Source organism: Argentina silus (assembly GCF_951799395.1).
Source record: "Argentina silus genome assembly, chromosome: 5".
NCBI lineage: Eukaryota > Metazoa > Chordata > Actinopteri > Argentiniformes > Argentinidae > Argentina > Argentina silus.
Window position 1 is genome coordinate 11,027,896 of NC_139659.1, and position 23,096 is coordinate 11,050,991.

Genomic DNA, 23,096 nt, shown 5'->3' on the forward strand with positions numbered 1-23,096 from the left:
GGAGTGGAGAGAGGGGGCAGTGTGTGGGAGAATGATTATTAGTGGCTATGATGATACCACTGAATGTTACTGGCATAGCCTCAACATCAAAACAAACCTCAACCATAACCTCCTCCTCCTCATCCTCCTCCATTTCCTCCAGCTAAGGGTCGGAGTGAGACAGAACACAAAAATCACTGAGAACTCCCAGCCAGAGGTACATTAGCATTTCTGATTTACAGCTGAGAACACTGCTAATGAATACCAAACATTGAGAAGTCATGGACAAGCAATTGAAGGAAAATACATCAAAATGGAAGCAAGTTTTCAGCTGACGATAACAATACTAACTCGTGTCAGACCACTGTCAGAAATGCTTCGGTTGTCTTCTGAGGTGATTTCTGTATCCGTGAAATGGATTATTATTATTCACTATTCACTGTTTGAGGTTCAGTAAAACCATGATGAAAATGTGAGTATATACATCCATGTGCAGTACTCAGACATGCACCTATATACTACGCCCACTCCTCTCTCCTCTCCGGTCCCCACAGGAAGCGGGAGGAGATGGCATTTCAACTTCCAACTCATCACAGCATGACACTGGGCTTTGAACACACACACACACACACCCACACAGTGGATAAAAGCTCTATTTGTACTGGATACATTTCATTCGCTCAGTCTTCCGATGAAAACCAAACCACCATGCCAAACATATGTGTGTAGGTATGTGCATTTGCACATGCATCTCCAACACGTACAATAGGCATCTCATAGATACCGATTTCAAGATACCAGTTTCCTCATATGGTTCTGTATAGGAATTTCCTACTTGCGTTCTCTGAGAAGGCTAACATCTCCACAGGGAGCTATTCTAAGCAGAACTCTAATGAGAACTCTAGCTGATGTCTATGATTTCACTACGGGGGGTTCTGAAGGCTCTAGAGAGGCTGGTACACTATTCCACAGTGTGCTACAGCCACAGTACACTAAACTCAGCCAATTAGTGTTATACTGCACCCACCAGAGTCTTTCTTGCCTCATCCTCAGCTATCACCTGCTGACCAGATGGGAGGCAAAGAGAAGAGCGCATTACGTATTTGATTATGTTCAATAGGATGTATCTAGACGGACAATTAAACCCAGATGGAATGATACAGACTGTTTGCCTCCACCTGAAAGTGAATGTAAACCCACCTTCTCCTTTTCCTCCTCCATATCCTCCACCTGTTCATCAATCTTCAGCAGCAAAGGACACAACCTTACTTAAATTCACGCTTGCAAAGTCTAAAGCTACAATTCATATCATGGACATGGATATGTCACACATTACCACCTCACGTCAATAAGGGACTGCAGGTGAGGCTGGTGGAGGTAGAAATCGGAGAGCGGGCTCATCGGAATGCATGGATCGGAATAAGAAATGGTATCAAACACACGTTCCATGCGTTACGATGAGACCGTCCTCCGATTTCTACCTCCACCAGCCTCCCCTGAGGGACTGCTACAGTACACTAAACCACTGTACAAATCAGCACCAACATTCAAACCTAATAACAGTCAAGAAGCTACTTAGTGTACAAGAAAACCTAAACCAAGCATTTTATTGACACTCACTACACATACTAGCATACTACACTACAGTATGCTCTAATCGGGGGATGCTAAACATAACGGGGACAACAGGGCCTATTGATTCAGGGACATAATCAAATCACTGGGAACAAATGCTATTGTAACACTCCAGTCTACACTATAAGCCAGTGCTGGCTCAGACTAGATGCTATTGATCTGCTGATCTGCTCTACTTAACAGCATCATGTCAGACACACTGATGTGGAGCTGTCTGGACCGCTTTCAGATCAAAAGGTACTAGTGTCTAATGTTATATGTGATAATCACGTGCTATGGTCGCTAACGGTAGCTAATCACGTGCTATGGTAGCTAATGTGCAGTTTGACCACAACCTCTACCTACCGTTGCTTCCTCTGTTGCCATCTGGTATGAAAAAACACAGATACTATGTCATGTTGTCTATGACAGTTGAGCCTTGAATACTTACTGTACTTACAGCCAAACCCCATTTCTCAGGATAAGCAAACACCAACATCCATTCCTGAACCATGCAACTACAGCATACACCGCAAATTCCGCCATTCCACACCTAGACACACCAATGTCTGCTCCACTGGCTGTTATGAGGCCTAAGCCTCAACCTGTAGCCATGCATACTCAGGTCTTCATCAGGAGATCCATGGTAGTCTTAGCACAGTGAGGATGAACACTCATCACCATCACCCTCAAATCCCAGCCCCACCTTAACGCCGTCTGACAGATGCCATTGGTACTGTAGACAACCAACTTCCCTGTGCTTGGTCTCTCTGCCTACCTGTTTGGCACCCATGGACTCAAACATCTTCTCCAACTGGATGCGGAGCTGCTGGACGTTATTCATCAGAACACACGGCTGTGAAACGTGGAGGGAGAGAAAGAAACAGAGGCACACACAGACAATTTAGAGGTTTAACGCATGTGCGCACACACACAGACACACATGGACACACAGACACACACTACTGCTGGGAATGTCAGGAGATGAAGACTTACAATCTTCTCTTTGTCACAGTAAGAGGGAAAGCTCTTGGTCAAAATGGCGCTGTACTGCAGAAGAACTTTGGCAATGGTCTGTGTGGAGAAGAGAAAGAGTCACTAAAATGTAACAGACAATTCAACACGTTTACAGTTTGAACTTCATTTGAAACAAATCTCATCCTAAATCACTTATTAAATCTCAATGTCACTGGTTATACATCCTTTGTTGTCAATGATAAGTACATCTACTGTGAACACCTCAATTTGGTACTTTATCTTACACAGTGTAAGGTTAGTGTAAGGCCCCCAAATATATTCCCTCTGAGGCAGAAAAACAGGTCTCTGAGTTGCGTCAAGCCTGCCCCCAGACCGGAGAGAAAAGGATCACGTCTCACTATTATTAATTGTATTCAATGAGAACATATCGAATTCCTTTTAGGTAATGTGGAAGTCCCCCAGACAATGCTCCGACCTGCTTTTATTGAAATGCAATTTCCTGGGGCTAATGACGGAGAAGTCTAAAATAAGAAACACAAAGCTAAGGGTTTCTCGAAAAAGAGCAGACTGGCTGATGTCTGAAGATGCTACGTCGACCAAGATCCTCATAATCATTCATCAACCTTAATACAATTGGGGAACATTCCATTGGTTTGAGCAACATCCAAACCTTGTCTCCAGTAGTTCGAAAGACAAACAAATCTTTTTTTTAAGGCCAAATCAAAAATGAAGCAATGTTCAGGCATCCTTACTGGAACTTGAATCCCATCCAGTCAGGGAGGTTTACATGCATCTCTCCAGTCACTGGTCAAACAGGTAGGGCAAATGGACAGGAGGTGTGTGTGTGTGTGTGTGTGTGTGGGGGGGGGGGGTCACTTACCTTGGCAAAGCGGCGGCTGTAGTGGGCCATGACCTTGGGGTCAGGACACTCCAGTTTCTTGATAATCTCAAAGCTCTGGTTGAGCTGGGTGAAGATGTCCACCACCGAACAGGAGAACAGAGCATGCTCAGATGTCTGCTGGAACTAGGAGGAAGAGAGGAGACAACAGACAAACTGTCATCCTCATCATCATCACCACACTAAAGTTGTTTGAGAAACCTTTGCACACCTTGGTGTGCTCCAGGTGCTCAGAGTGAATCAGTAAACGGAGAGAAGAGAAAAAAACTTGAGCACACTGGCTTTCTTGCTACTTTACAGGACATCTACATGACACAAATCATCACATGAAAGGCAATACACCTGAGAGAATGATTATACAGCAGGGGAGGCAGAAATCAGAGGACGGGCTCATAAGTAATGCATGGAGTGGAATGAGGAATTGTATCAAACACACGTTTGATAGCAATTCTCAATCCATTTCATGCATTACTATGAGCCCGTCCTCCGATTTCTACCTCCACCAGCCTCCGCTGTTCAGAATAATTATACAGGGATATTTGTAACAGTCCCAAAACAGTGATGGAGATGAAGTAAGACATCTGCAGCTGAATTATTAATGTATGAGGTCGTCTAAAAGTCATGACCGAACGCATCAATATTAGCCAAATGTGTGCTGGCATTTTGAAATGCTATTGGACCTAAATTGCCCTATGGTAGAGATCTGCTGTAGGGATGAATCGCTACATCTAAATCACAGCAACTCACTCCATCCTTCTTGTCCCTCTCCAGTGCTCCGTGCATGAACTCCATGGAAACATCCTCATTCTCATCCAGCCACTGCAGCACAAACTGTAAGAACCACCTGCACACCGGAGAGAGAGGGTTACAAAATATGACAGGATTAACTAAAGGATAAAACTACAATCTTAATGTCTTATTTCAATGAAGATTCTACTTCATTGCACCACAACCTATTAAACATAATAAAATTAATTTCCAAATGTTGATACTATTTGTAATTTTTTCATTTCTTTTGACGTCCACAAGTCGTGTACACTCACAATGGGTAGTCCGGGACGACCCCTTTGAAGTTGGGCAGGTCCTTCACATACTCGTTGTGGAGCCACTTGACCTTGAAATGCAGGTTCATGTAGTCAGCGCTCTTACATAGCCTGTGCTTCTCATGCTCTGTGGACACACAACAAACACCACAGAGTGTGAGTGAGTAAGACAGTATGTGTGTGTGTGTGTGTGTGTGTGTGTGTGTGTGTGTGTGTGTGTGTGTGAGCATGCATACATTACATGTACTGTACAGTACGAGTCCAACTGCTGCAGTATGAGTGTGTATCTTTACGGGAGAGTCGAGGTGTAGAGCCAATATAGGGTAGTGGAGGACTGAAGAACAGCCAGCCACCCCAGTGGGCAGCACAGCCAGATAAGGGCTCTCTCAGCTGGGCTTTGAAGTGCAGGCTAAGTGTGCGGTGGGTGGCACACTAGTGCCCCAGGGCAGGGTGATTCTCACACACACACACACACACACACACACACACACACACACACACACAGCATACACACACACACAGCATACACACACAGCATACACACACAGCATGTCTTCCTTTCACATGCATGCATGCATCTCTCTCTCTCTCTCATCCTATGCTCCATCTCTGTTTTTATCATCTTCAGAGACACACACGCGAAGAGAAAGGCATTAATTTATTCTCCCCTTCACTGGGAGTCAGCAGGGGGGATTCATCTTGACGACAGGGAGGAGTGGATAGCCTACTCTAGAGATGTATGACCCACCTCTGGGGGGGGGGGGGGGGGGGGGGAGGTACAGAGAGTTCCTGGGAGACATAAGTAGCTTCACACACACACACAGAGTCTGTACTGTGACTCTCTCTCTCTCTCTCTCTCTCTCTCACACACACACTGTACACGGTGTTGTATCTCTGCTCCCCAGAACACCTTCATCCTCCCCTGAGACACCTCTTTCTCTCTCCCTCACTCCTCATCCCTCTTTCTCTGCACCCGGCTTCACGGTGGATGTCCCTATTCAGCTGCCTCCCTTGTATTCCCTCAGCTCGGCCTCTCTCACTCACTAACGAAACCAAAGCAGAGAGCACAGAAGTACCAGATGGAAGGAAAAGCACAGCAGTCAAAGGATTAAATTCTGTTTAAAATGTCTCTCAGTTTGAACCAGAAACGCAGACCGTCCACAGTTGACAGATCTAACTCTGGTGTACAGCTGGAGAGTGAACGGTATTGAGAAGAGAGGACAGGACAGGACAGGGGATGTGGTGGGGGCGGGGTGGTGCCCGGGGGGGTTGATGCTCTTACCAGCATAGAATGTCTGTCCACGACGTCTGAATATGGATGGGGCTTATCGAGCAGAGAAAATGAGCACGGACCAGAGGGATGAAAAAAAGAAAAGAAAAAGAAAGAGAGGAGAGAAAAAGAAAAGAAACAAAGAAAAACAAAGATAATGGACACATGGAAACATAGAAAGCATGGAGATGAGAGCAGCAATACACAACTGTTGAATGCTCATGGGTTTCGATAAGATAGGAGTCTTTTTGGGCCACAGACAGACAGTTGTCGATGTAATAAAACAACAGCTATACTTGTCATACAGGGTGGAATCAGATATACGGAAACAACACCTATAGTAAGGTATTACTACTGTATTACTACTGTACTATAAAACATGTTTTTCTAATAACCCAGCAGAATAAATGACCACTTGGAAGACATTGAGGGGACTACTAAAGGGCTCTACTCTTAACTCCTACAGTATAACTCAGTGGAGGCTGGTGGTGGTAGAAATCGGAGGATGGGCTCATTGTAATGCATGGAATGATGAATGGTATCAAACACGTGTGTTTGATACCATTCCTCATTCCATTCCATGCATTACAATGAGCCCGCCCTCCGATTTTTACCGCCACCAGCTTCCCCTGGTATAACTGTAGTATCCTACTGATTCACTAGTGTCAGTCTTACCCTGAAGCCACTGGTAGTGATCAACGTTATCCATGACTGAAAGACAGATAAGATAAAAAGATGAGACAGGAGGAATGCTAAAGAGGGGTAGGAGGTGATAGAGAAAGGCCAACTGAAAAGACCCTTCAGGTGTACTCTGTACCACACACACACACACACACACACACACACACACACACACACACACACAGTTTGCCATAGCAACAAACTTAGTTTGGCATCGCTACAACAGCTGTGGTATGATGAGAGGTTGTCCTTAAAATGACCCAGACTGAGCACAGATCTGATTGGCTCCTGAATGAGCACCAATGGTGACTCACCCTCCATGGCATACTTCATGTCCTGGGCGAACAGCATCCACATGACCTCAGCACACACCTTCCCCACATTCAGCTCCTGAGGAAACCTGGGGGGGGGGGGCGCAGATGGCAGGGAGCATTAATTGATTTTTTTTATTATTTTTTTTAAGTTGGATTGTACCAACCATTGTACAACATGTGACTTTGTGACTGGTTGAGAATGCGTGTGTGTGTGTGTGTATGTACTATATACTGACTGGTTCAGGACGGGAGTGTAGGAGTTCCTGTCCTCCTCTATGATGGACACGATGAGAGTGATGAGTTTGGGCCAGAAGTCCAGGTTGTTGATACTGGGACCCTGCTCCTCCAGGGGAAGCTCCTCTTTGTTCTGGACCAGAACCCACCACAACACAACCAGTCAGAAAATACAACATATACTTCAAACACCTAGCACAAGAACCCAAAACATACTTGATGAACCTAACCCTGACCCTACCACAATAAATGGGATAGTTCTATTGACAATGCTGTCCTTTGCTTTCTGAGCAAGTCTGACATATTAGCTGTACTCTAGCCCCATAGCGCAGTAATACTACCCCGTACCACCCTGCTCCATGCGCCAGCCTTTGGGGACTAGGACAGTGGCTAACTTACCGTGTCCAGAGGCTGATACTGGCGGCTGTACAGCTCCTGACAGTTGTCGAAGATGTAGTGGTAGGTGGATTTGAGGCATGCCTTGACACAGTCCCTCACCACTTGACTGGCCCGCGGAGGACTCTGCAGTTCCTGGACCTGGCCACCAGAGGGAGACGGTGATGATTACAGTGAGAGGGGGGGAGGATTTAAGCACCACTTTATCAAGTCATAGTATGTAGTACGCATCGTATGTTCTCGGTGAGTGAGAGCAGGGTACACTGTGGACACCAGACCCAGGTCTGGTAAATGAGTAGAGCAGAGACTTTGGTTAACCAGGCCGCTGGTATACATACCTTCATCCTGAAGAAGGTGATGCTGGTTAACAGGTCCACAGTGGACTTGAGGTCCTGGAGGCGCTCCTTGCTACTGGCAGGGAAGTTGTTCTGAGGGAATGAGAGACCAGGGAACATTCCAATCAGGACGACAGGATCATGGCAAATCAGTGTTCAACCTGTAGCTGGTATATTCTGTGGTCCTAGCGTGAAATCTATACAACATACTCTATATGTGGAGAGGTCAATGCGCAGGGAGTTGTGTAGCTGATCCAAGAGCTTAACAAAACGCTCTTTCTGTTGGAGGAAAAAACAAACAAACATATATTCAGTCACTGATCTTGTAGGCGGAGGAAGACCTACAACATAGAGAAGGGTCTGAGCTGAGTATAAAACAACAACAAAGGGCATGGAACAAGGCAACATAGGACAAGGCAACATAGGACAAGGCAACATAGGACAAGGCAACATAGGACAAGGCAACATAGGACAAGGCAACATGGAACAAGGCAACATAGGACAAGGCAACAGTTATGTGGCTAATGTGCGTGGGAGTGTGAGGGAAGCAGGTGTGAGGCCATACACACCCCGAAGTTGGAGGCGGCGAAGCGGTCGGAGGCGGACACATTGGTGGAGGCGGTGGTGTGGGCGTAGAAGGCATTGATGTTCGCCAGCAGGGTGCTCATCACCGCGGGGACGCCAGGACACATGTACTTAGAGGACAGGCAGGCAAAGTGCCTAGACACACCAGCAGAGGGCACAGTCAGGGAGAGCTAATTGCAGCTCTATGAACTAGCTGTAGTTGTTGCCGATTTGAACCGTAAGCTCTTGCATCTAGATATTTTAGTTGTAATATCTAGGTCACAATTTAAAACAAGTGAAATCTGAGGACATTGATGCATGGGATTTATATGTACATCATGCAAACTCGTTTCTTCACTGTATGATGACAGAGTCCAGCAGTACCAAGAGACTTTACTGAACTACAAACCGTACTCTATGTTATAAGAGCAGGCCTATGTTTAGCCAGCACCTTCTCTAAGGACCCAGCTTTCACCCAATGATCCCTCATGTGGGATGGCCATTTCATTTGTCCCATCAGCCTATTGCCCCATTTAGGCTGAGAGATGGCCACCTGAGTGCTCTTTATGCGAGTGATGGGCCTAGTTAACAGGCATCTATATGGAGGATGACACCTCATGGAGACAGATCCATCCTGAGAGCATTTATAATCGATCTTTCCTTCATTTGGAGGCCATGGGGGAACAGCACCAAATGGCTATTTCATATTAGAGAGAGAGAGATAGAGATAGATAGAGAGAGAGAGAGAGAGAGAGAGAGAATCAGTGCTTTTTCTAACTCACGTCATAGCCTGGTAGATGGACTCTATTCCATAGCGCATGGCAAACTCATCCACAATCTCCTGGGCCACCTCGTCAAAGTACACCTTCCATGCATCGTCTCCTTTGGCCTCAGGTATCCTCACCACCCCCTGGCCAAGGACGTCAGTTGAGTGGTGGAAGAGGTTCTGGGGTGCAGAGAGCCACAATGTCAGTGTGCTGGTTTAGACTTAGCTCATGCTTAAACTGGTGGCTTTTTGTAGCTTTCATATGAGAGACGTGTAGACCAATCTGACCGGTGGAAGGATGGGTCCAGAGGGGGATACTGAAACACTAAGATACTGAATATGGGATTTTTTAAAGACTTAATTGTGAATACTTTTTACTTTTTTAAATAAATATGTTGTGTTCAACGGTACCTCATGCAGACAGGTGTACTGGACATGGTAGGGGGCCACCTTCTCCTCCCCCTTGATCTCCACGCTTATTTGAAGACGGATGGCGCCTGACACAGCAGACTTATCAGTCCTCTTCTCTGTAAGATAGAAAGAAAGAAAGAAAGAAAGATAAACAAATGTCTCAGAACCTTCCATGATCCTGATCTGTCAAACTTAAGGCAATGAAACCAGGTCTGTGAATCCAACAGCAATCACAGACTATTACTGTCACGGGTCTATTGTAAATCGACTACACTTCCAGGGTCTGTGCTATACTAATATGACTACTCCTGTTTGTAGTGACAATAGCTGGTTGGTTGTATGGATTAGTTCTTCCTGACTTGAGGACACTTGAGTCACCCTGGCAGCTCACCCCGGCTATTTCCCCTGACAGCCACATTATTAGGGTAATTTGTACGTGTCGTCTGAGTGGTCGATTTCCGACTGGAGTGTGCTACATAATAATCAAGGAGGATCTCTTCGCTGAGAGAAAGGTGGGGAGGAGGGGGAGGAAGGAGAGAGTGGGAGACCAGAGAGGGCTTTGCTACTTCTACCTTGTCGTGAACTGTGCGGTATCCAAGATGGGGCTTATTGAATGACTAGCTGTGGCATAATGCAAATGTAGAGACTGTTGTGCTTCATTCTAGTGGGACTAACAATGACACCAAAGCCACTTTTATATACAAGCAATAAAGTGCCACGGACGTCTTGATTAAATAGGTAAAGTGAATGCCTGGAGCTTCAAAATCACTGTTAATCACACAAATACACGCACGCACGCACGCACGCACGCACACGCACACAGTAAATCCTTTGCAGGAGTAACAACTCCGCCACAGACAGTGATGCATCCCTAAAAGGTTGACTATCATTAGGAGCAGCAAGAAAAGGAATGGCCCAGGGGGGCTGAATCAATTAACTTTGAGAAAGCATTTAGAGCTGAACAGCTAAGGGAACTTGACATCTGTATTGAAGAGCTTTTTAATAACACCCCCCGCCCCATCGGTCGGATGGTAAAGCTGAGAGAGGAGGAAGATGAATAAAGCAATGTGGACAAAGGCACACAGGGGGAACTTGAAGAAAGCGAGAAAGAAAGAGAGAGAGAGAGAGAGAGAGCAAGAGGGAACTGGAGTGAGCGCTAGAAAATACTTAAGAGTATTATCTAAACTGACATAAGGTTAGGGCTAGGGCTACTGTAGTGTTAGGGTTAGGTCTAGGGTTTGGGAGTGTATTTACACTCGGTCTATGTGATCCATCAGGGGAGGCCTTCTGGAGAACATAAACAACACACACACACACACACACACACACACACACACACACACACACACACACACACACACACACACACACACACACACCTAAATCAGTGGTTCTCAACCAAGGGTCTCAAGGGTGGCCTGAGAGAGCTAACAACGAGAAAATAACAGCAGCAAGGCTGAAATTCTGATATTTAATGCAAGAGAACTGTTTGCAGGCATTAAAAACATGCAATTTTCATATGTTGAGTGTCAACATTGAATATAAAGCACACGGTTTTACTTTTAAAGTGATATCTCCTTTTTTGGAAATGCGCTTCAGTGTGCCTCAGAACGGAAATGGTAGCGAACCACTGGCCTAGAGAATGAATAGAACATGGCAGGGACAGACATTTTTTTTCATTCAGGGCAAGCGGTGGCCTCAGGGCTATCCTCGCCTGGGTAATTGGGTGGGAAAAATGGCGCTGCTGCCAAAGGAGATGTGGGTAATGAGGTACAAGCACACAAACCCAGACTGAACTAGAGAGAGACTGGGATCTAGAACAAATCTGCTGAGGGGGGGTGGGGGGGGGCAACACCAACCCACTGTGGTAAGATGCCCTCCATAAAACTCTGACACAAGAGTGGGTTGTTTACCCATCATGAACTAACCCTGTGACACGTCTTCCATTAAGGCAAAGTGCTGTGCAGCAGTAACAGTTTGTTTTAAAAGGCTAACTGATGCTCCACTCGAGCCTAACTCAAAAAGGGGAAAGAAGAAAGGGAGCTTGACAAGAGTATGCCTGGGGTGCAACTTTAGAAGAGTAGACACTTTGAGCGATGGGGGATTATAGCACCAAAAACACCCAAAAAATCAAAAGAAAACCGGCTTCCTTTTTAGAAGATCTTAAGTGTTTCATGATCTGTCGAGCGCATCAGACAGGAAATGATTCCCTCTGTAACTGGTGAATGAAAGCACGTCCACGTGGGTCCTCATGACAAAGGCCCACGCTCACATGCTTTAAATAGAAACTCTGGAGTACAATGAGGGCGCACAGTGGCATCTGAGGAGAGGCTGTGAGAGCGACGTCGTGTCAGGCTACATATACTGTACAATACAGTAGGGCAGGGACCAGCACTGGCCTGAGAGGGAACAACAGACATTCATCCACTAATGAAGGGTTGGCATGGTAAAGTATGGGCAGGTTTAAATGGCACTAATCCAGAGATAACTGGAATTTTATTTTCAACAAAAAAACTTCTTTAGCATCAACAGCTCAAAATAAAATAATTTCCCTTGTCGCAACAACTTTATTTTAGGGCTGTGAGGTGGGGTGCAATGTTGCCAAATGTTGTTTTGAGGTTACAGTACTGACCCAGGTTGTACCAGACGTCCATCTCTCCACTGAGCGTGCGGACCTCGATGATGCTCTGGCCCAGGAAGTCATCAGACTCTCTCTTCAGACGCTGCTTTACTCGCGACTTGATGTCATCGTCCTCGTCCCACACACGCACCTTGATGCGGTCTGACGAGTTATGACATTCACTGGGGAGAAATGAAAGGTGACGGGTGTGACGATCCTCATATCTAAGTATACGATACCTAGAATAATTGCATACTGTAGCTTTGATGTACATATTGAACTGGTTAATTCTTAGAAAACTGAATAACTGAACAAGATTTGGCCTGATGCTATTTAAGGAGAACACGTATAGAGTTAATTACTTGTGTGCCACTACCCCTAATAAATGAGTGTCTCTTGTTCAAAGGGTGCAGACAGCCAATGACATTTTGAAAGTGACACAGACTCCTTTGTGGGAGGAAACAGATGGCCTAAGGCTGAGCCATAGCCTGCTTAGCCGATAGCAACTAACACTCTCACAAATTAACACTACAGGAAATAACTACACACTTAATAGAGTCAAACAACTACAATAATTAGAAGAATCATCTATAACAGAAAAGCAACCCCACCCCCCAGCAACTGAAAATGCAAAGGCTGCATATCCAAGACATTTCCAGGACCATGTTTGACTCACAAGTGAAACTTCTCCTCCCAGACAGGGTTGAGGTTGCCGTAGATGGTCTTGGTCCTCTTCTTGGTCTTGCCCACCTGGACAGTGACGTAGGGGTCACTGGAGCCTGTCTTATCCTTGGCCTGCAGTCCCTGGGCACACAGCACTACAGAGAGAGAGAGACAAAGTGAGAAAGAAAGATGGGAGAAAGAAACAACATCAGAAAGACAGACAGAGAGACAATTACAAGTTACAATGACAATTATAAGCAGGACATACAAAAGACATACATATTGTAAACACAAAAGTCTGATGGATAGTTGGATAGACACGATTTCAAGAAAGACACAGTGTAAGACTTCATGCCGTGGTGATCTATAGAAACATGACTTCCTGTGTCTGGGTACCTGTGATGGTGATCTTAGCGGACCACTTGGAGGTTCCATCCAGAACACTCTGTTTGATGGTCTTCATCTGCTGGGCATGGATGACCTTGCTAATGACAAACACGTCCCGGATGACGTCAAAAATCTCCGGCTTGTTCCGCTCGCGAATCTTCATCCTGTCCTTCATGGCCATGATGATGTTCTGGGTGCGATCCTCAGCCCCATGCTTAGAACTCTTCTCCGCAGCACCTTTAACATAGAGAGATACACATACACAGTGTTACTTAAAAGGGATCTTTTAGGCACCCTATGTGGAGACCACAACGCAAGTACTGTAGGCACATCCGTTAAACCTATCCAGTTGATCAAGGCTATTTATTTTGAAATGTGAGGAGCATCAACATGATGGACAGCTGGTGAGCGATACCTCCAAGTCTTTTAATGCAACATCAATCATAACCCACAATCAACAAAATACACCAGGACACACAGTGCATGGGTGCTGTATATATCACTGACAGCGGTACTTTGGGATGGTGATGAGGAAGCCACTGCAAATGGAAGTGTCAGTCTAAGTGAGTTTGAGTGATTAACAAACCCCCAGCCCTTTCCTAGCACCCCCGCCCCCTCTCCTCCCTCATGCTGTACTCACGCTGTAGACAGTCAGCATTCAGCAGCTCCTGGCACTTCTCGTGGCATTTGACTCCACACTCGGAGCACCGCATGCCCTGGCGGGCGATGCCCCACAGCAGTCCCTCACACTCATAGCAGTAGGTGGGCGTGGTGGCCGTCCACACCTCAAAGTTATGGGGCGTGGTGCAGGAGATGGGGTAGATCAGAGCCTGCAGGGTCTTCTTGTACACGTGGTGCTTCTGCAGAGGGGGGGGGAGAAGGGGGTGAAGAGTCAGTGTCGACACTGAAGTTTTCTTCACTGAAGTTGGACTGAAGTCACTCGATCCCTTAACTCACTTAGTGCCGAGGGTGAATAAAGTTGTCCAAATTGTCAACATTCTGGAGTGCCAAGGGTGACTTTATTCACCAAAAATGCTTAAATTATGATGCTTGTAGCCAATCAGAGAATTGTTGTTAGGTAAATACCACATAAAACACTTGGTACTCTAGGTGGTGAGTGTTCTGGAACTCTTTGGCAGTTGGTGAGTTAAGTAAAGCAATACTGTATGTATTCCTCCTATGTACTCACCAGCTCCTCGTCTTTGATAGAAGAGCGCGCGGCCATGGCGGAGGTGATTCCAGCCTTCCTGGCCTGGACCAGAGACTGCACAATGGATGACAGGGGACAGTAATGTTAGTTGCCATTCACTTTAGTTGCCATTAACATATACAATCCCCAGTATAACTAACTAACTAACCAAAACTCAGGAGTTTCACTGAGCTCCAAAAGTTTAAACTATAACAGGTGACCAAACCACCCAGGTGAGAGATCCAAGTGAAGGCCCGTGGAGCTTTAAAAGACACAACCAGACAGATGAGGGAACTAAGGACTAACAGAACAGGTCATGTGAGAGGTGATGATGTGGGAGGACCCATTACTGATCAATTCAGTTTGAGTCTCAAACTGAGTCAAAAACTGAGACTTAATCCTGGTGTGTACAGTATGGGTTAGTCTGTTATAACCCTGGGAGTGACGGTCTGTATATGACTCAGTAAAGTATGTCAAGATGAAGAATAAAAACCCCAAAGGAAGAAAATCCATAAATGAATGAATTAAGGGGAAATAGAATAAGGAGTTGGGTTTTTTTACACTAATTTTAAATATATAAAACATATCAAGTAGAAACAAGTGCAGTGCAATTACATGGTGACATACTGTATGGTTACTTAGAAGCACCACAAAAAAAGTATATCTAGAATGGCTTAACATTACGTGCACCGTATTTGCATAACAGCTGCATGCTGTACAATTACTTGTAAGATGCCAAAGCTGTGCAATTTGTCCTACTTGATATACAGTATTATCGTTTCTTCTTTTCTACAGAAGGGAGGGTCAATTGGGTTCATTCCACTTACCATAGCCTGACCAAGGAGAGTGATTGCATTCAAGAGCGTTGTGGGGGGAATAATTAAGGGTTTAAGAGAGGAGGAGAGAGAGATTATAAGACTGATTTCACATTTGGTTCAGGTAGTGATTTCCTGGTTATTTCCCCATGATACCTACTGTATCACCCTCTTGTATCAGATCTACCTCAAGGCAGTACAACAATCACACATCATTGATATATGCCAAAACAATGCATACTGTATCCACCAAACCATAAAGATGCTTCCCTTTGTTACCAGACAGACAGAGAGACATGTACTGATGAAGACAGGACAAACAGGCTCATTGTTGGCACCAAGGAGGATGACAGGCAGCACTCACCACGTCGCTGACCAGGGGGATAGGCTTCCTCTTACGCAGGTCTGGCATACTATCAATCCCACCATACAAGCCACTTCCACCTCTGTAAAACCCAGAGCAGAGTAACATGCAGTATAAACAAATTGCACATTGGATCAGCTTAGAACTTCACGTACAGTATAAAGGTTCACTTACTTCAATTAGCATCAATGTTAGAAAAGAGATGCTGGTATTCGTAATTACCAATGATTATATATTTTCACTTTAGCACTGAAATGCTTGGCAACTCCTACGTAAATAACATATTACATCATACAGTAGACAGAGATATACAGTATCTGTCTTTACTTACCCTGGTTTGACCCAGGCCTGTCTACTGTTGGGTCCATCATCTCGTCCCTGCAGGAGGCCAAACACATTGTTTTCCTAGTTAATTATTAGACTATGGCAGTCTAGAGTTGAACTTATATGGGAGAAGTACATAAAAGGTTGGGTAGAATGGTTGAAGAGGGACATCTGGTTGAGTTTCACCTCTTAAAGGATACTGTACATGCAAAACAAACCACATTCAGGGCAGTACGATGGGCAATGCCACAAGATAAGGAGAGGCTCATATTGGTGCCAGCTCACAGTCTTCCCTCAATAAATATCCATTCATTTACTCAAATATTTGTTGTCAAACTGTTAAAGCATTGATTATTTTGGTACCAAACGAAATACATCACGTAAAATGAGATTAACCCTAACCCTAAAACCACAATGACATACATATTAATGAGCAGTTTACCATTCGCCACATCAAAAATGCAGAGGCAGATAAAAACTAACTTTTTAGTAATTTTTTAGTTGTGAATAAGTGTCAACATGTAAAACTTTAGGGGAAACTAGAGTACCTCAGGCAAGTCTATGCAAGTTTATCATGCAAAAGGAAACAAAAACAAGAGAGGATCTTCTGATGATGCTCACTGATGATGCAACACAACTACAGATGTATTTGAGCATCTTCCTCAGAGGTAAAGTGTTTCATCAGTGCCTCACAGACAGATGCAGCTACAGTTGACTTGCTGGATCCCTCTAGGGCTCCCCCCCCAGCAAGAGGTTCTGGCAGCATTGGAAAAACCTCTGAGGGAACCAGGAAGGATCTGCTACATGTAAACACTGGAGCTGGTGCTTTGAAAATAGCGTCTCCAAAGCAACAACTTCACACCAGAGACTTTTGATCCTGATGCTGCGGAGAACATGATTATTCACTTTCCTCATGTTTTACGGGACAGATCTACTGTGTGTGTTTTATTTGATTAACGGCAAGATTATAAAGCTATTCAATAAATCTCTCAAGATAGAAAACCACAATAATAAATCAAACATTGAAAACTGTCACATGTATGAACACCTCAGTCATATCACAAAGGGAAACAAACATAAAAGGACCATGCTCGGCTCCATGCAAAATATAAAGCAATACTGAGATATGAAAACACCCAATGGCAAATACAACAGTTTAAGAAACAACAACACAAAACTCAAAAAAGGGGCTCATTTCAAATGTTATGCTAGTAACCTGGTCATCTTCTCTGCTGCTCTCTGCAAGACAAAATCAGAACTCAGGATACAAATATGAACAGCAAAGAAATAACCAGGTCAAGATTGATTTCACCAGTGTCTTCTTAATTTGAAATTAACAATGTTTAAATCACCGGTGGCAGTATCAATAATACTTGGTAACACTACATTAATTAGAGTAAATTATGGGCCGCATACAGTATATAAATGGTGATATGCAGCCAAAGAAAATCGAATCAATCAGTAAGACACATAAGTACACATAAGGAATGTCGTCGATATTAATTTTCGCTGGGCTTGCCACATAGGTACTGTAGGAAAATATACCTGGGTTGAATTCCTCCTCAGACTGGGATCCTTGAGCAGTTTTGGAAAGTCTATGACGGGTTTGTCTCTTTTCTTTAAGAATGCGCTTGAAATTAGCGAGGCGCTCTTGATGGTTTGCTGCTTCCTGCTGACTAAACTCTGTTTGATCAGCTACATGCTCCTCCCCTATTGGACTTAACCCTATCCTTTCTGGGCTAAGCTTTAGTGTTACTGGGCTGTGGCCCAGCCCTCTCGGACTATGGTCTGGTGTCAGGTCCTGGTTGGACAGTTCTCCATCAGTCTGATACTCTCCTCTGCTTTCTGAAAGCTCCATGGAATGATACTCAGTAGGGGTGCAGGGAGAGTGGGTCATTTCATTTGGGGATACTTGTGAGGAGCAGGGCAGGTTCTCTAGGGCTGAGCTGCAGTCCACATAGACTGAAGCCTCACTGTATTCTTCTGCTCGGGAGCTAGATTGAGCCAGATCAGTTGGCAGAATGTTATCCCCCTCTGTGTCCTGCAGAGTAGTTTCACCCTCAGGGGGTTCAGCGGAACATCTGACTGGAGAGGGGGCTGCTTCTGACTCACTCTCATCTCTGACACACTCAGGGCTAGACCCCTCCAGTTTTCTCAAAGCCCCTTTCAAAGCCGACCTGAAGGTGAGTACAGCTTTCCCAATACTTTTCACATCAAACCCCACAGTATGGGGCTGGGCACTCTCAGGCTCAGGGCTAGGCAGACCCCCTGACCCCCACTCCCCTGCATCATCTCCTGGGATGCTCTGCTCAGCCCACACCCTCTCCTGGCTCTCAGCATAGCCAACATCCAGAGTGTCAGCAGAGGAGTAGCAATGGTCACAGGGGGAGTGCAGGTCCAGGTAACCATCCTCACAGTCTGTGAGTAGGATAGTAGAGCGACTCAGGCTCCTGGAGGGCCCGCTCCCCAGCTCATCAGCATAGGCATCCATGGTGTGGTAGCCAGAACTGCGGGAGTAAGGGCAGTTAGCCGAGCAGTCGCACTCCATGTGTCCATCACCTCCTTGCAGCCTGGGGGGCCTCCACTCCACCACACTGGAGGAGCTGGAGGGGGAGTTGTAATGGTGTCCGAACAGCAAGGAGAGATGCTCTGAGCTGCTGTGTGAGGACTGGCCTGGAGTGCTGCTGGTCTCCCCTGTGGCGTATCTGTGCCAGACCCCTGAGCCTCCACAGTTCTCTGCCTCCTCTCCGCTGTTCAGACAGGACCAGACATCCTCCTCGCTCCACCCAGCCTCGCCACTCCACCCTCCGTCTCCCTCTCCACTCACACTGTGCTGCATGCCAGCAGAGGCCCAGCCCCTCTGCCACATTTCCCCCTTACCAGAGCAGTATCTGTTCTCTCTCTCTAGACAGTTACAGCTGTGGTCTGAGGACAGGGAGCTGGTGCTGGGGCAATTGTGGTCATACTGCTGCTCAAGGTAGGAGAGGCTGGCTGTCCTGGGGCCTGAACAGGGCACATCTGAGCTCTGGTCTGAGTTCTCCTGCTCAGGCGGTTCAGGTTGGCGAGAGGCTGAACTCTCTCTCCATTGCCTTGGTGACCCCTTGGATACCATCATGGCTGCGTCTTTGTCCCAGTCTCGGTGCTCCAGGAGTGGACTGGTGGCACTCCTGTGGAGGGCTGCGGTGGCGTTCTGTCTGCCCAAGGTCCCTCGCCTGCCTCTGGGCCTCTGAAGGGGCTGGGGCCCCTTGGAGGGCCCAGAGTAGAGCTCTCCTATCTCACTCAGCACTGCGTCCACACAGCAGGACACCTCGTCCACAGACCCCCGCACAGAGGACAGATACTGACGCAGGTCCGAGATCTCCTCCTGGATTTTGTTAATCCCTCTGAGCTCTTTCAAGATGTGCTCAACTACGTTACTGGAAGCTTCCTCCGTTTCTTCCTCTTCATCATCCTCCTCCTCCTCCTCCTCTTCACAGGGTCTATATGTGCCCTCCACAACCCCAATCCCATCCTGACAGTCAGAGCTACTGTTCTCTCCCGAGGGGGTGAGGTCAGTGGTGGGGCCGTTGGTGTGTACCGTACAGGGAGCATCGATGATGAGGCCCTCTCTGTTGACCTCCAGCTCCTCGACAACAGGTGCGTTCAGGGTCCCGGTGTGATTGGGCAGGGAGCTGAGCTGCCCTGTGTGCTCCCCACTGGAGTGTCCTCTCTTCAGGCCACAGATGAACATGTCCTGCTCCACCTCCACAGGGGAGACGTGCTGAGGGTGGTGTAGGGAATGATCCCCAGGACTCTGCAGGAACTTCTGAAGCTTTCTCCGTAAGCTCCGCCCCACATTGGGGCTCTGAGTCCTCTTCTTCCCCAGCTCCCTCCTCTTGGACCATTTGTGTGGAGAAGCCTCCGTTCCGTTGGAGCCATCTTGTCCACTTAGGTGGCCCCTGGAGAACATCCCTGAGGACTGGAGGGCCTGGGTTCACTGGTCTCCCTCAGGAATTGACCAGCACCGCGGGCCTCAAATCTGTGTGTGCACAGACCACATCCTGAGGTGGGAGAGACTGATTTGCTCAGAGAGCCTTGTCCATAACTGGTAAGATGGAGAAAACACAGTCTGAGAGAAGTATGTTTTATGTTCATTATGTTGCCTCTATACCTGTGTAACAACTGTGTAATTACTCTAATAACAACATTGTGTTAACATGTTACACAATTAGTGAATGTTTTGTAATTGCACAGCAATGGACTTGAACAGTTTGTGTTACCACAGAAGTGGAATAAGTACTATTCCTTATTCCACTTCTGTTCACACAAACCGCTCAATATCACACCCCATGCAATTACCAAATTACTATGTCACAATAAATACAATGTTACTAGAGTAATAACAGCATTACTACACAGGTATAGGAGAAACTTAAATGTAAAGTGTTACCACGTTTTTGCCTTGTTCATTTCCTGAAAAAACATGTCTGCTTCTAAGCCATTTCATCCTTTAAATGTAATTTCCGTCATTCACATACAGTGCACAAACCCCTGAAAGATCTCTCTTTTGTGAGCTTGCCAGCACTCTAATTTTTCAGTCCAACAGACCAGAAAACACAATGAGAAAAGCAAAAACAAAATCCAGCTGCTATAATGGCTTGTGTGAAATCATGATTGAAACAAAGTAACGGAGTAGGGCTAGTTATCTATAAATGAAACTGCAATCGATGACTGATGAGACACTTGAACAGTCACATCCATATTCATTTTGCAAAGACTAATGGGAACAAAGCATAACTATGTAGATAATACCAATGCACTCCCCTTTGAATTACAAGTTCAATATACTGTACACACACACACGCGCACGCACACACACGCAAACACGCGTGCACGCATGCAGGCACGGAGAGTGGGAGTAGAGGGCTTTAATCTTGGCACACTGGAGAGATGCACTGTTGAGGCAAAGTGGAGCGTGGAATTGTGATAAAAAATTGTGGGGTCACTGCGAGTCAAACCACTGCTCTGCACACCAGTGGGGTGGGCAATGCTGCACACTGCTGACCCCCTCTCACTCACAGAGAAGGATCTCAGGAATCGGACACCGCACAGCTGGCCTAAACTGTATAATTAGGATGTGATCAAGAGACAGCTTGGTAATTAGGTGACAGCTCAATTCTCTCCTCGAAGTCGGTGTCATTCTTGTGAACACACACCAGCTGCAGAAGTGGAGATAGCTGCGTCCCATCACCCCTGGTAGACAGGGTGTACAGGACTCTGAAATGACACAGATGCTGGGTGGCATCTGTTTGCTGACATGACACACTCCCACAATATATTAGTGTCTGTTACCGCATCTAAATACTCAACCACTGGAAGTGGCATCAAGAATATGTACACAGTGCCCTCCATAGGGATTGGAAAGAGGAAGCATTTTATCTTCCTTTAGCTCTATACTCCCAACAGTTTGGATTTGAAATTCTGAACTATGGGTTCAAAGTTGAGAAAAAAAAAACATTGAATAAAAAGAAGACAAAATGCTTCCTCTTTCCAATACTTATGGAGGGCACTGTATGTACAGTAGATAATGGTAATGTTGACCACTCATGTACAGCCATACACACTGACTTTTCACCATTACATGCCAGCTACTCTATAAAGACAAGCGTGTTGATAAATCCTGACACATTCCTGCAAACATGCGGTCACTTTTTATTTGGATTAGTCCACTATAGATCACCTACAAACCGTCAACTGCAACTCTGTTGATATGAAATAGTTTTCTAGGTTTACGGTAAAGGTTAGGGTTAGGTTTTGGGTTAGGATATGGGTTAAGGTTAGTGCTATGGTTAGTGGATAGCTAGTTTAAATGTTGTTGACAGTTGGTTGAACATTTACGGAACATCTACAAACCATCTATTTGGGACTATCCAAATAAAATGGTACCAAATATACACCTTGGATTTAATGTCTGACTGTACTGTAGTACTTCTGTAGTACTGACAAAGTATAGTACTGACAAAACACACAGAAGGATTCTTTGTAACTTAACTTGTTCATCTGCCTCCCAGCCCCACTTATCCTGGATGCTTAAAGCAACTCAGAGAGACAGCCAAGGCCTGTCATCGCTGTACCATTATGTTGTTAAGCAGCATCCCACTGGGTGGAATCACTGCTGCCCAATTTCCCAGAGCGGTTGTCTCTGTCTGAACGACTGACAGTTAGTTTAACCACAGTCATTCTGTATGTGCTTCAGTGATTAGTGTTCATTCTTATGAACAGTGAATTGTGTGTCAGCCAGGGTAAGGAGCGTCATTAAAAAAAAACTAAAAAAACAACAACTATAAACAAGCTACAGATCATTCAGAATGCAGCAGCACATGTATTGACCAAGACCAGACAAAGAGCACACATCTCTCCTGTCTTAAAGTCTCTTCATTGGTTGCCTGTCAGTTTTAGAATTGATTTCAAGATCCTTTTGCTGGTGTTCAAATCACTAAATGGTCTAGCGCCTGAATACCTGTCAGATATGCCTTCAGTTTACAGTCCATCGAGACCTCTCAGGTCCTCTAACACTGGTCTTTTAGTCATACCCGGGGCGAGAACAAAGAAATACGGGGAGGCAGCTTTTAGTGTCTATGGTCCTCGCCTCTGGAATAACCTACCTCATGAGCTTAGGGTGTCACATCCATTAACACTTTTAAAAGAAACCTCAAGACACCTTTTTAGCTTAGCTTTCTCTTAATCCATTTGAACTTCTATTTTTGTTTTCTTTTTATTTACCCTCTTAATCCATTATTATTTCACATACATGTATGTATGCATGTATGTATGTAATGTATGTTCTGTACTTATGTATTTTCAATTTTACTGTTAAGCACCTTGTATTGCAATTTTGTATGAAGGGCGCTATATAACTAAAGCTTGATTGATTAACAAACCCCAAGAAAGCAAAAGCAGACAGCCACTTCTGAATGTGTGAATACTGAGAGTTGGCTAATCATGTATGTATGAAACTGAACACAAATGTTTGTATTCTAAATGCATTGCTACAGTGTACCATAAACCCCTAAGACACACAAACTTCTACAAAAACTGTGTCTACCTATTCCTTATACCAAACAAACTGTCTGAATTGATATGTGAATCACCCACCAAAGGAGGAAGAACATATTGTAATGTACTGTGGCGCTTACGTTGAGTGCCGCTAATGTTGATTATGCTCTATAACAAGAGGTGCGGGTCATCATTGAAATTCCAGGACAGCGTTGT

General features: G+C 45.4%; 1 protein-coding gene across 1 annotated transcript in view; it reads right to left on the reverse strand.

The window, feature by feature from the left end:
* unc13bb (unc-13 homolog Bb (C. elegans)) overlaps positions 1–23,096 on the reverse strand; it is a 69,171-nt gene that overhangs the window by 7,363 nt on the left and 38,712 nt on the right. Inside the window, exons 11-30 of the mRNA XM_083670399.1 lie at positions 15,853–15,899; positions 15,522–15,603; positions 14,343–14,417; positions 13,794–14,013; positions 13,163–13,390; positions 12,780–12,921; positions 12,116–12,285; positions 9,484–9,599; positions 9,089–9,252; positions 8,312–8,462; positions 7,953–8,021; positions 7,746–7,835; positions 7,411–7,548; positions 7,014–7,144; positions 6,778–6,863; positions 4,513–4,639; positions 4,217–4,313; positions 3,452–3,595; positions 2,590–2,667; positions 2,372–2,449 (exon numbers count right to left, since the gene is read on the reverse strand). Coding sequence (XP_083526525.1) covers positions 2,372–2,449; positions 2,590–2,667; positions 3,452–3,595; positions 4,217–4,313; positions 4,513–4,639; positions 6,778–6,863; positions 7,014–7,144; positions 7,411–7,548; positions 7,746–7,835; positions 7,953–8,021; positions 8,312–8,462; positions 9,089–9,252; positions 9,484–9,599; positions 12,116–12,285; positions 12,780–12,921; positions 13,163–13,390; positions 13,794–14,013; positions 14,343–14,417; positions 15,522–15,603; positions 15,853–15,899 — 2,433 coding nt within the window. The remainder of the gene's footprint in view (positions 1–2,371; positions 2,450–2,589; positions 2,668–3,451; positions 3,596–4,216; positions 4,314–4,512; positions 4,640–6,777; positions 6,864–7,013; positions 7,145–7,410; positions 7,549–7,745; positions 7,836–7,952; positions 8,022–8,311; positions 8,463–9,088; positions 9,253–9,483; positions 9,600–12,115; positions 12,286–12,779; positions 12,922–13,162; positions 13,391–13,793; positions 14,014–14,342; positions 14,418–15,521; positions 15,604–15,852; positions 15,900–23,096) is intronic.